The sequence below is a fragment of the Labrus mixtus genome, chromosome 18 (genome assembly GCF_963584025.1).
Source record: "Labrus mixtus chromosome 18, fLabMix1.1, whole genome shotgun sequence".
Taxonomy (NCBI): Eukaryota; Metazoa; Chordata; class Actinopteri; order Labriformes; family Labridae; genus Labrus; species Labrus mixtus.
In genome coordinates this window covers 23,115,718-23,127,883 of record NC_083629.1, presented here as the reverse complement: position 1 = coordinate 23,127,883, position 12,166 = coordinate 23,115,718, and the positions used below count along the sequence as shown (strand labels likewise).

At 42.9% G+C, this 12,166-nt stretch overlaps 2 protein-coding genes across 26 annotated transcripts in view; one reads left to right on the top strand and one right to left on the bottom strand.

Moving 5' to 3' along the window:
• Window positions 1-7,024, top strand: part of mark3a (MAP/microtubule affinity-regulating kinase 3a) — a 59,381-nt gene extending 52,357 nt beyond the window's left edge. For 9 of the 24 annotated variants that reach the window (XM_061063077.1, XM_061063082.1, XM_061063078.1 and 6 more), the window contains 2 exons: window positions 4,401-4,445; window positions 6,061-7,024. In XM_061063077.1, coding sequence (XP_060919060.1) covers window positions 4,401-4,445; window positions 6,061-6,406 — 391 coding nt within the window. In that variant the 3' untranslated portion in view covers window positions 6,407-7,024. Of the gene's footprint in view, window positions 1-1,147; window positions 1,228-1,439; window positions 1,488-4,400; window positions 4,446-6,060 lie in introns of all 24 variants that reach the window. The other 15 variants (XM_061063091.1, XM_061063090.1, XM_061063088.1 and 12 more) reach the window with 6 other exon arrangements.
• Window positions 7,025-7,935: 911 nt separating this feature from the next.
• ckba (creatine kinase, brain a) lies at window positions 7,936-11,528 on the bottom strand. 2 transcript variants are annotated; one of them, XM_061062533.1, is made up of 8 exons: window positions 11,370-11,528; window positions 10,740-10,941; window positions 9,823-9,977; window positions 9,539-9,671; window positions 8,978-9,149; window positions 8,745-8,868; window positions 8,422-8,611; window positions 7,936-8,299 (listed from the first exon to the last, which is right to left on the bottom strand). In XM_061062533.1, exons 2-8 carry the CDS (start codon window positions 10,930-10,932, stop codon window positions 8,121-8,123), a joined length of 1,146 nt encoding a protein of 381 aa, XP_060918516.1. In that variant the 5' UTR covers window positions 10,933-10,941; window positions 11,370-11,528; the 3' UTR covers window positions 7,936-8,120. The 2 variants fall into 2 exon arrangements, with proteins under 2 accessions (XP_060918516.1, XP_060918517.1); XM_061062534.1 differs by lacking the exon at window positions 10,740-10,941 and having other exon boundaries at window positions 11,370-11,496.
• Between the last annotated feature and the right edge of the window lie 638 nt (window positions 11,529-12,166).

Genomic DNA, 12,166 nt, shown 5'->3' with positions numbered 1-12,166 from the left:
TAAAACGGAGCGGAAAGAGGAATCAAAGAAGGTTGTGTGTTATATATATTTAACCTATAATCAGGGTGTGTACGCTCCACACACACACCTCTGTGTCTACCTCTGATGGCGGCACAGAGGTGGGATCACTACGTCCCACCGTTAGGCCTCTGTGACGTTCACATTAAAGGCCAGAGGTCACAGGAGTGTAAATGTGGCGCCTTGAACTGGCTGTCTAAACCGGGCTGACGTTGGGGACTTCTCTGTCAGCCCCTCCTCGAGTCTAGTGTCTTCGCTTTTCAGTGAAATATCTCAACAATTCTTAAATGGATTCACGCCCCCCTCAGGATCATTTCTTACATATCGGACAAATTAAACTTTTCACTTGATGTTTCACCAAAATGCCTCCAAGCTCACGTTCTTATGAGGCTCAGCTCCGTGTTTTGTGCTCATTAGCTTCTTTTAGCATGTTGGACAAAGACGGTGAACATGGCTGATGGTCATATGTTCTAAGAATCAGGGTGTTTACATTATTGTCGGGGTTTTTAAGCACGCTGCATTAGCATTTAGCTGAATGCAATGCTGTGTCTTAGTACAGGATTACTGTTAGTCGTTCACCAGCTGATTCGAGGAAAACAGAGAAGAATAAATACTATTTTAGACTCAGGCTCAGACAGAGGCTCGGTCCTCGATTCAGCCGTCGTATCAAATAAAGGCCCCCAAACATCTTATTAAAAAAACATCAGCCTGTTTACGAATGTCATTGAGAGGGTGTTAGCATGCTAACATTAGCATTTAGCTCCGCCTCTCAGAGATGCTAGTATGAACTGATTAGAGGAAAAGTATAAATAATATGAAAGTAATCTCCGTTTTCTTTAATTTAACTTTAATTATCAGAACTTTGTAAACACTCGTCTGATAATGTTTTACTCCATTTTGTCCCTTGTCACCCTCCGTACATTTCTCCTAAAGAAATCCTCATCACATCTCGGGACTTAACCAACAAGTTTTTTGACATTTTCCTCCTCAGGAAGTTTTAGGTTCAGTCACCTCCTCCTCCTCCTCCCTCCTCCTCTTTTCTCCTCCTCACAGTTTGTGTGTTTTTTGTCCTCCTAACCTTCCTGTGTCCTTTAACCTTGACCTCTTGCTGCTCTTCCTCTCCGCCTAGGGTCACTATTGACCCGGCCAAACGGCAGACGGCCAAAACAGGGCCTGTCGTCCCTTCTACCCAGGGAGGAAAGACCCTTAGTAAGTCTTCTGCCCTCCGGTCTCTCTCAGCCTGTCCTTCCTTCCTGCCTTCTCATCATTCTTCCATGTTGGTTTTTCTTCTTCTTCTTCTTTTTTGGCCTCTCCTCATGTCATACATTTTTGATATTCTTTCCCTCTCTCTTTCTTTTCTTGTCATGTGTCCATTGAAGTATCGCAGTTTTTTTTTTTCAGAATCCCATTTTTTCTTTCAGATTCAGGAGCGGAAGATATAGAGAGTTGTAGGAAGATGAAGATCTAGAGTAAGGGGCTGTTTCAATCCCTCAATCTTTCCTCTGAGACTTTTTATAGTCTTGAATGTGGGTTATGTGGAGGGACTCCCCCCCCCCCCCCTCAAACTTCACTCCCCCCGCCTCCCCCCCTCCCCCTCCCTCCCTGCTTCACCCCACTCGATCTTGTGTTATCTTCACGGCCTCTCTGACCGACCCAGGACCTGCTGTCAGTCCTGTCTGCTCACTTGTCCTCTTGTTGTCGAGTCTCTCTTTTTTTTTCGCTGTCGGGGAGTTTGGAGCGGCTTCCTCCTCCACCCGTCCTGTTTTTCTGTTCTCCAGGCTCTGCAATGCATGCTGGGACAGCCTGTCCTGTCAGGGGTAGCAGGGAGCTTTTTCAGTGATATCACTCGAACACCTTCCTCTTGTTTTGTAGTGATTCAGACTCTGATTTCCGGTGTGTGAAAGTGTTTTCAGCCAGTTAAGAGTTCTCTTGAGTCACTGCGAGGAGCAGATGAACACGGATGCACACAAACCGCCCTCTAAGTGTTTCTGTATTTAGGACAATTACTTTCTGACGACCTTGACTAAGAATGAGCAGCTTGAATAAAAACCTCTGACGGTTTATGTTATCGCAGAAATCAAGTTAAGGCGTGGTTCATAGCTTCAAAAAACGACCATGAAGTCGAGTTTATTGAACAGAATGTTTTAGTCCAATCAAACAAAGATATTAAAGACTTGATCACATCAATTATAAACTGTATTAATAATGCTTTAAAGAACTACTTTCACCCTTTAGTGGCCTAATTAAAGGCAGAGATAGAAAACGTTTCTACTTCCTGTCCTCAGACGATTAAAGATTATCAGCTGACATGAACGTCAAACTACTGTTCTTTATTCTTTATAGAAGAAAATCCAAAACACTCGGACCTGACAGCTAATTCTTCTTTGAAACTTCAGGACACGGTCATTTTCTGTGTCTGCGTTTCTTAAAGTCAACTTGTTTTCTTTGTCATAAATCTGCAGTCAGACTGAGAGAAGGTTCCTGACTAATCCTCGGCTGACGAGCTCGCTGTACTCCTGCGTAGTTGTTTCAGTCACATGAAACAAAATCTCTGAATCTGTCGAGGAACATTTGGGTTTATATTTTTAGAGCTTCGCTCTGCTCCGTGGTTACAAAAAGCGTTTCTCGTCTCCCCGTAACCCCTGAAAGATTCTCTGTTCCTCTTCTGCTGTCCTGGTTTTGTTTGTGGCTTTTGACATCATTGTTTTACATCAGGAAGTCATTTGTTTAAAATTGTTATTGTTCTTTTCAAAGGAGACCAGAAAAAAGGCAAAAATCAGAAACTAATGTACAAAAAGCTAAGTTTTGAGTTTGTTCATGGAGCACCGTTCATACAGCGAGCGATCGAAGAGCTTCAAACGGTTAAAAAACGACATTAGAAGAAATGTGAGGTTAGATCAAAAAGGTCATAAAAACTAAAGAGTCTCTAAAAACATCAGACAATAAAGCTTTTAAAATGTGCTGTATCCATCCGCTCAGAAAGATTACATGATGCACCAGAACGTAGGGCTGCCAGCTTATGAACGTCATCCCAGACTTCTGTCAAAAAGAGAAAAAGAAAAGCAGCAAAGCAGCAAAGAGAAGAAGTGTCAGTTGTGATCATTAAGTTCATCTTATGAGTATTTACTTTGAAGGAAGAATGTGCAACATGTTACATATAAATCCAGCAGAGATCCAGTCTGTCCTGTGTAAATGTCTCTGAGTCATGACTGTCTACAACGAGGGAGAAGCTCGAGTCCCGCTGGCTGTGTTGTTGTCAGAGCCGTGTTTACATGGACCGGACGGCCGGCTCCTCCCCTTGTGTATAAAAGCTGTTTTAGTCAAGAACTAGAGAGAAGAAGAAGAACATACTCACTGATTATTTAAATATAACGTAAGCGTTTTTAGATCACGCTCATTCTGTTTAAATATATGTGCAACGTGAAGCTACGAGCTAACTAAAGAGCGCTAACATTATCCTGCTAACACAACAATGCAGGACACAGCTGATTGCAGCTCGAGCAAAAGACGAGATTGGTCCACCGCTTGCGCTAAACTCCGTCATGTGAACGTAAGGGGAGGAGGGTTGGAGGTGTGTCACTGGAGGAGAGCGGAGGCTTCAGATTAGCGGAGGTGTGGCCAAACAGCAGTTTGTTTTGGTGCTCAAGGGCGACATCTACTGGATCAAAAAGTCGCACATTCTTCCTTTAATGTTGATTAATCAAACAAATCATTTCAAGTTTAGTCTGAAGTTTTATAAAAATCCAGCAAAGAAAAAAAGCGAGATCATTGCTAATTGATATCCTAATTTTTAACCGAATCACTCGTTCCTGCTTAAGAATAAAATGAAGAGAAGAAAAGATTTAACCTCGAGAGATATTTTAAATGTTGGTTTTAATGAAGTAAAAGAGAATCGACGTGAATGAGACGGTAGTTCTGCTGCTGCATCATCACCCCCCTCCCTTTAATCTGTCCTTCTTTTATCTCACCTGTCGGCTCCTCCTGTCGTCGTGGTTACTCTTCCTGTTTTGATTGGACACAGTCACACTAGTTCATCAGCTGCATCTCTGTGTCGCTGTGTGCTAACAGGATGTTTTTTCTTTGCTTTAAACTTTTGGTTTCAGTTTGGAGTCACAGTCTGAACATGTATCACTGTTTCTCTGACCGTCTCATGGGCTTTCACCTGAAGTCAATCTTTTATTTGTTTTTTTTTTGGTGGTGGTTTTCACGTCGGTGTCACTCTTCATTTTTCATCACACGTCACAGAATCTTTTTTTTTATTTTTTATTTATTCACTGGATTTGATCTGAAATGATTTCTGTCGTGCACAATCCACATCTTTTTTTTTTTCTTCTTCTTCTTTGTTTCCCCTCCTCCCCGTCTGATCTTCTCATGCGCCTCAGAGTCTCAACCGAGTTTGAGAGAAACGGGAGACTTGAGGGCTCAAGGTGAGGTTACCTGCTGCCCCCCCCCCCCCCCCTCCCTCCTCTAAATGTGGCGAGTCCCCCCCCTCCTCCTCTTTTATAAACGTAGGCTTCAGTGTGTCCTCGTCTGCAGTCTCGACTTGCTCGACTTCCCTTATCGCTCACAGGACACCCCTCTCTGCTTTCCTGGTTCCTCTGGGACGTTTGAATGTGTGTGGAAGCGTTTTGTCTGCATCTTGACTGCTTTGGCTTGGTTTTATTATTTTCATGTTTGCATGACTCCGTGTTTGTGTGCTGCTCTGTTAGCATGGCATATTTGTTCTGTTGTCAACCTTTAAAATGCTCCTAATGCCCCGCTATAAAAGTGCAAGCATCAACGTGTCCGGCCCCAGTTTCTGCATCATTCAGTCACAAAGCTCAACAGCAGAAAAAAAAAGTCATCACGGTTTTCTTGCCCAACTTAACAGATGGAAGAACTTCACTAATTATTCAAATGATCTCTCATTGTAAGGAGGGATGGATGACATTTTCCAAAGATGTAGACTAAAAAGATTGTGGAAAAAAGCTCCTAAAAGTTTGAACTGTTGTTAAAAACAAACAAACGTGTTTTTGAGGAACGCTTTGCTTTGTGACTTGAATGTTGGGATGAAAATTGAGCAGCACAAACTGGGCTCAGGACGTGTTCTCAACGAGTTCAATGATATTTAAAGGAATAAATAGTTTGATGTTTTGGAAAGTATTTGTGTGTTATTTGCTTTCTTGCTGAGAGTTGGAATTAAGAAAAAAAAGAGGCTTGGCACAGAAATATATTAGAGCTAGTGGTAGCTGGTTTTATTAAGATTAATGGTAGAGGAGCAGAAATTCAAATTAAAGGTACTCGCACTTTAATTGCAGTACTTCTCCAGATAGTTGAGTTTAGCTTCTATCCTGTAGATTAAACTAGCCGACAGTATAAAGGAGCTGAAGTTAGCGGATTATCTTTAGAGCACTGTTCTTACATAGAGCGACTGAAAGTGCTTTACACTGTAAAAAAAATACAGAATAAATGCAAACATCAAACCTGCTTAGTCCTCATTCCTCGTCTGAAGTCGCTTTCTGACACGATGAGTCAGTGCATCAGATTCACCAGTTCGGCTTCGTATAGCAGAACTTATTTCTGAATAAACTTTTTCTTGAGCCTTGAACTCATCACACTTTAAATTCTATTGGGCCTTGATGATGCATTCATATAAATCCAGAAACATCTAACAGTTTATTACTTAGGACCTTGCCTGTGTTTGGCAGACACTATTAGTACAATTAAATAAAGTAATGTTTGGATGTAGTCTTTTTCAAAATGTGGTAGAGTACCTTTAGTTCAGAAAACTATATGAATACATCTTGCAGTCTGGCTAGCAGTTTCCCTCTGTTTCCAGTCTTTGTGCTAAGCTAGGCTAACTGTCTGTAGCTTCTTAGTTACTTCACAGACATGAGAGCAGCATCAAACTTCTGATCTGATTCTTGGCAATAAAGGAAAATAAACCCCCAAAGAAAAGATTCCTTTAAATGTTGACCTTGCTGTGACTTTGACTGAAGATGATAGAAAAACAGAACAAACTGATCCTAAAACGTGTCTTTGTGTTTCCTCTTCTCCCACCAGTCGCCATGTACCTGGGGATCAAAAAGGGGAAAATAAAGACGGTAAACCCCGCTCCCTCAGATTCACTTGGAGTATGAGGACCACCAGCTCCATGGAGGCCTGCGACATCATGCGGGAGATTCGCAAGGTGCTCGACGCCAACAACTGCGACTACGAACAACAAGAGAGTTTCCTGCTTCTTTGCGTCCACGGGGACGGGCGAGCCGAGAACCTGGTGCAGTGGGAGATGGAGGTTTGCAAGCTGCCCCGTCTCTCGCTCAACGGCGTCAGGTTCAAACGGATATCCGGATCATCCATCGCATTCAAAAACATTGCTTCCAAAGTTGCCAACGAGTTAAAGCTATGAACAAAAGGGTTTAAAAAAAGTATACATATATATCTAGAAGTATTTAAGCTGTACAATCATCCAAGTAGCAGTTTCCAAATGTCTCCTTTTTTTAAACAAAATACAGAGTATGTATTGAATATTACAATGTATAGACTAAGGCTTTTGGCAATAATCACTGAATTACCTACTAATATCTCAGTCTATTCTGGCCACACGGGGTCGACATTAACGAGTTGAATATGATTTGTCATGCTGTGAATGTGGACAAAAAAAACAAAAACATTTCTAGTCTTATTTATTTCTCTTTTTTTTTTTTCTCCTTGGAAAAAGAAAAAAAATTACGTAGCGTTTTATTTTTTTGTTTTCAGTGTAAATAATGTATCTTACTTCCAAGATGGCTTCACTGCAATACTCCATTTTTTTTTTCTTTTTGTATTTCGTTTAAAAAAAAAAAAAAGTAGAGATGATGGGGGAGTCCGTGTAAATGCCCACATGGTTAAAAAGGGGAGGGGGGGGGGGGGGAGGGTCACTCATGTCTCAATTAAAGTGTCTGTCCACTTGAACGTCCTGTCTCACGATGATTATTTGTAACTGGATACAGTCAAGATATATATCTATAAAAAATGTTTGCTTCAATGTTGTACGCTTCTTTGGAGACTTATTAATTTACATTTTATCGTCCAGTGGTGGAAAAAGATGAAAAGTCTGAGCATGAACATTCTTGAATTCTCTGTGCATGGGAGTGTGTTTAGTTATTTATTGGGAGAAATGAGAACTTGATTATTTTCACATTCAGAGACACTGACGAGCGGAAACTTCCGGTGTTGCAAAATGAAGCCAATGCAGGAGTGGAAAGTCCTGCAGTCCATCGAGGGTCCGCTTGAGGCTGGCTGCAGCAGCACCCGGAAGTCACATACACACCCATTCAAAAAGACGTTTCTTTCAGCAGAAATTAACATGTTTACAGACTCGTTCAAAATGTCTGATTAGTTATTTACCTCACAGGCACACACTGTACGGGGGTGAATTGTTTTTTATAACCCATCAGTTATGAATCTTACAAGTTGTCCATCGTTGGGTGTGTCTGACCTGAGTGACAGGCAGACGTGTTGGTTTGTCAAAAAGCTTAAAACCTGCCTCCAATGAGCCTCCTGCAGTAATAGATGGGTGACGTCAATCAGGCTTTGTTACCTGTAGTACCTGATGGGTACTGAACATAAAGCTTTGTCCCTGCAAGGTTATTAAATACTGTGGTATATAGTTTTTATTTTACAATCCCATTAAGCTCTAACAGGATATAAAAAAAACATTTAAGTCAAGGTTTGTTATAAAGTGCGGCTGTAAAACAAATCTAAGAATCCCAATCAGCCTTTAAACTCTACTTCGAGGTGTTGGAGCAGTTTAGAGACGATATGGTTTCTGCTGGACAGTTTGTTATTTTTATTCTTTGTAACAGTTTTGAGCATGACTAGATCCCACAAAGTATAACTATTCCACATTTATCTCACTTTTTTTCAAAGTTTAGGAACACAGTCACTGCAAAGAAGTTGAGCCAGAACAAGTTTTTATTTCAGATTCATCCTCACCAAACAGGAACCGTATTGTTTTAAATACATAACAAATCCAAACTGTGTAATACAGAGTGCATTCCAGGACAGAGTCAAACATTCATTCAGACAGAGGGGGGGGGGGGGCAGGGGAGAGAGGGTATTTGGAGTGGGACAGGGCTGTTTTACTTCTGGGCGGGCATGATGTCATCGATGGACTGGCCCTTCTCCAGCTTCTTCTCCATCTCGATGAGCAGCTTGATGCCGTCGACCACCATCTGCACCAGCTCCACCTCAGAGAAGCCCAGTCTGTCGGCGTTGGAAATGTCAAACACTCCGCCCACAGCGGCGGTGTCCACACCACCTGATGGAAATAAGAAAAAACTCATTTAAACTTAAGGTTTGTATCAGGGGATTTAAAAATTAAGTTTGCATCTTTAATTTTAACAACCACTAGAATAAAAAGGCAGCTCTGAATGTACTGACCAGTTCCACGTTTCTGCAGCCTCAGCTTCTTGAGAACTTCCTCAAACTTGGCGTGTTTGCTCATGTTGGGCAGCTTCACGTGCACACCTGCGCGCAGGCCGGTGCCCAGGTTAGAGGGGCAGGTGAGGACGTAGCCCAGGTGCTCATTCCACATGAAAGAGTGTCCTCTGTCCTTGAAGAGGCCCTCAATCTAAAACACAGAACCAGCTTAAGTAAGTACTTCATATCAACATCAAACACACTGGCACCATTTACACATCCATTCAGTCCGGCTCGCACAGAGGAACTCCCACAACAGATAAGAGTTCATTCTTTCTACAAACCTTGGTGAGGCCGGTACAGAAGCGGTTGAACACCTCCTTCATGTTGCCGCCTTGCTGCATAGAGATAACACGCAGGTGGTCCTCCTCATTCACCCACACCAGGAATGTCTTGTTGTTGTTGTGCCTTAAGACAGAAGTCACAGTCAAAATAAGTATCTAAAGTTAATTGAAACATTATATTCAAAGGGGAAAAAAAGCAAAAAATAGCCATGTAGATAAAAAATAATTCTCACCAGATGCCCCTGGCGTCAGGCCAGTCACGGGCCATCCCTGAGGCCAGCAGCAGAGGAGACACTGGTTTGTCGAACAGGAAGTGGTCGTCGATGAGCTGCTGCTGCTCGGCGTCTGTCATGTTCTTCAGGGCGTAGTATTTCCCCTTCAGGTCTCCGCTCAGGGTGTCCAGAGCTGCATGGAAGAAAGAAAAATAATAATAATTATAAAACAATCTCAAAAAGTCATGACAGATGATTAGGCAGACATTTTGAATCATCCTAGGCTGCGACAGAAATTCTAAATGACCTTTACTGTACTATAATCTGTTGAAATTCTTCATTCTACCACTAGAGGGCACCCACCACCACAGAAATGAGACAAAGCCGCCTCATCCTCTCTAAAGAGCATTACTGATTTTTTAGGCCTTGTTCTACACATGACTCCATCTGCAGCCCTCACTGCATCTGTATGCTTTGCACGCCGTAAGGACGGCTGCAGACAGGACAGGAAGCAGAGTTCCTGCCCTGTTTTTAATGACGTTCTTCAGTTTAAAAAAAAAAAGGTTCCAGTGGCCTCTTTACCTTCAATAGAGAGCGTCTCCACAGCACGTCTCTCTCCTCGGCTGCAGTGAGGGGGGAGGCAGAAGCCGCGGACGCTGCGGCCTGTTCGGACGCGGGAGCTCAGGACATAATTGGGGTCGAGATCGTCACCACCCTAAAAAGACAACACACTTTAGTTTGATGAGGAGGAAAAAGAAGAATTGCAAAAATGGAATTGAGTAAATACAAAGAAACTAAAATGCTATAGCAGCAGGAGGGCTCTCCAGACTTGTGCTATGACCCTGGTGGGCACAGGACTGTAGTACCTTCAGGTTGTCTGGGTTGAGGTCGGTCTTGTGCTTGTCTGAGGGTTTGTATCCTCCGTGTCTGTCCTCGATCACGGGGTCCAGCAGCTCTTTGAAGACCTCGTACGTCTCCTCGTCTCCAGCGACACAGCCCACAGTCATGATGAAGGGGTGGCCTGAACACAAAGCAAAACCGGGTCACGGGGGGGAGAGACAGTGGAGAGAGACAGACAGGCCAACATCCTCACTAACTGAATGAGTGTCATCAGGTTCCAGGATGAGACTATGAGACTGTACCAGGATTATCAACCCCTGTCTGAATGACACCATCTACGGTGACGCCGTTGGGTGTAGCCCGCTCTCTCAGCTGCTTGTACATGTCCAGGGTTAAGAACTTGGCCATGTGGTTGTTGTGCTGACTGAGATCTGGGAACTCGTCCTCGGCCGACAGCCTCTTCAGGGTCAGCTTGGCCATACTCTCAGAGCTAAACAGAAACACAGTCTACAGGGTGAGAAAGGTCACCCTGGTCACACTGCAGTGACCAGGAGAGTGTGAACACCCCTCTGGATTGTTTACATGACATGTTAGTCTACACTGAGGCTGTAACTGATATGAAGCTGCAGTGGATTATCAGCTGCAGCTCTGCATGCATTATGCAACACTGGTAATCTTTACCATCTTCTATAAAGCGGTGCAATATTACTCTGATGATGGAGGCCCGTTTAGAGGAGGATGACGTTTCTAACTGATCTGCATATGTCTATAAAGGGTTGACAAAGTTTATCCCCTTGGCAAGGTCACAGTGCAGAAAGCTGTTAGTGTTCCCCTCACAGGAACATGCAGCACTGAAAGCCGCTGCGCTCGATCAGGCAGAACAGATGGCGTTTTTTTTTTTTTCACCGAAAAGCCGCTTGTTGTTTTTTTTTTGTTTTTTTACCTGGGTTATCAATCCCAGTCTGAATGACGTCATCCAGAGTAAATCCACTGGGAGTTTGTTTGCTCCTCAGCCGCTCGTATATAGCAGGAGTCAGGAGCTTGGCCATATGATTGTTGTGTTGGCTGAGGTCCGGATACTCCTGCTCCGAGGAGTATTTCAGCTTCATCTGGTTGTGCGTGTTACCGAAAGGCATGGTTGATCCCTGGGACGGAGGATGGAAGGATGGAAGGATGGATTGGGGGGGGGGGGGGGGGGGAGACGGTGAAAAATCAGCGAATCAAATGATTACAGAGTACTCAGGCGGCATTACGTTTACAGATTATCATGGATGTTACGTTTTACACAGCCGCAGATAGACAATGAAATCTCCTGCAGTGAACAGAGTGTCCTGAAGGCGCTCAGGCAGGTGCAGAAATGAGCTGAAAAATATCTTCTATCAAATCTATGGTAATGTCCCATACTGTAATTTAAATGATCGAATAGCCAACATTACTCCCGTTTCATTACATCCGGACAAATTCATCATCTTAACATTATCCGTCACTATGCTCAATTACCATTAATCATTAAAAAGCAAACACACTGCGGCTGTACGACAAGATTTGGAGTGACATGAAATAACAGTCCTACCTGTTGTTTTCGGACTTGTGGATTACTATTACTACCAGGGGTTGAGACAAAGATCCCTATTTTACCGACCGCGGAGCTCACAAAACAACAGCAGCAGCGTCCCAGCAGCTCTCCGGTCACTCCGGTGACTTGAGATCGTCCTTTATAGGGGGCGCATCTCTCCTCCCATTGGTCAGTGGGCCTATTCCATTCATTCAATTGGATGCGCCGATATGAAGGCTGTGTGAAGTGGGAGCTCCCTCCCTCCCCTCTACATGCACACATATCTCTACAAATCCATCTTTTTGTGCAATAAATTCCAATGTTTACAAAACAAAGTGATTGAATGATCCAGTTATTTATGGATTATTCTAAAACTGAAACTAAAAGTGCTTGTGATTATTATTTTCTTTTTCTATATTTTTCAATGAAGAACTGTTTTGAAACACTGAAACTGAGGTCCCAGTCTTCCCACGCCTGGTGAAGGTGATGGAGGGGAGACTGTGTATTGTGGCAACATCTGTTCCTTTCTCAAAAACAGATAACAGATACTTACAGAAAGAAGGAATCGCATCAGCCCATCCAAGCTGAGGCATCTAATTTTTTCACAAGGCCAACCTGCACTGAGGGCATTCATAATGTTTGATTAAAGAGTTCTGGTTCTGTTCTGTGGATTTGTTTGCAGTTTTTTTGTATTTATTTTGTATTTGCATTTTGTAAATACAAAATTTTGTATTTTTGCATTTTGTATTTGAATTTTCTGTTTATCTAATCAGTCACTGCAAAACAATAACTGTATATATTCTTCAGTCACCACA

Bases quoted from the DNA above. Each gene is read 5' to 3' on its own strand.
- ckba (XM_061062533.1), bottom strand. From the start codon at position 10,932: ATGCCTTTCGGTAACACGCACAACCAGATGAAGCTGAAATACTCCTCG. The intron at 9,978-10,739 runs GTAAAAAAACAA...CTTTGTGTTCAG, and splicing joins GACTGGGATTGATAACCCAG to GCCACCCCTTCATCATGACT. The intron at 9,672-9,822 runs GTACTACAGTCC...TTGTCTTTTTAG, and splicing joins TCAACCCAGACAACCTGAAG to GGTGGTGACGATCTCGACCC.